Below are 538 nucleotides of genomic sequence, written 5' to 3' on the forward strand. Positions count from 1 at the left end.
GGGTCTCTTCGGTGGACCTTCTCTGTTCTTGGGGCTAGGCAGGGCATAGGGTGGACTGTGGCCAAGATGGGGAGCTTTTCTTCTCAGAGGTGCCCAGCACGTGCCAGTTGCCCTCACAGGCTACTCAGATAAGCCAGTACCTGAGGCAGCACGGCCCGGCCGGAGCGGGATGGGGGTGGGCAGTGTTTCAGAACCAAGTCTGCCAAGCCCAAGAGGGAGGAGTCTGGGCAGGGGAGCCACCAGGTGATGGCTTGCCTGGGGTGAGAACTGAGCCCTGACTGCTGCGGGAGGCTCCAGGCAGGCGCAGGGCTGGCCGGGGCTGAGGAGTGGGGGAACCTGGAGTGGCCTGGCACGGAGAGGAGGCCAGCGCGTGGTGCAGCGAGGGCTGGTGACCCAAGGCGGGCTCCCCTCTCTCCAGATCGTGACGATCCACCAGGAGCCCTTCGTGTACGTCAAGCCCACACTGAGCGACGGGACGTGCAAGGAGGAATTCACCGTTAACGGTGACCCAGTCAAGAAGGTGATCTGCACCGGGCCC

The 538-nt window shown here is 64.3% G+C and overlaps 1 protein-coding gene across 1 annotated transcript in view; it reads left to right on the forward strand.

The window, feature by feature from the left end:
* Positions 1-538, forward strand: part of Grin1 (glutamate ionotropic receptor NMDA type subunit 1) — a 23606-nt gene that overhangs the window by 15995 nt on the left and 7073 nt on the right. The window contains exon 10 of the mRNA XM_033759008.1: positions 419-534. Within this exon, the coding sequence (XP_033614899.1) occupies positions 419-534 (116 nt within the window). The remainder of the gene's footprint in view (positions 1-418; positions 535-538) is intronic.

Source organism: Fukomys damarensis, unplaced genomic scaffold (assembly GCF_012274545.1).
Source record: "Fukomys damarensis isolate Sample0158 unplaced genomic scaffold, DMR_v1.0_HiC HiC_scaffold_36, whole genome shotgun sequence".
In the NCBI taxonomy this organism is placed as follows: Eukaryota; Metazoa; Chordata; class Mammalia; order Rodentia; family Bathyergidae; genus Fukomys; species Fukomys damarensis.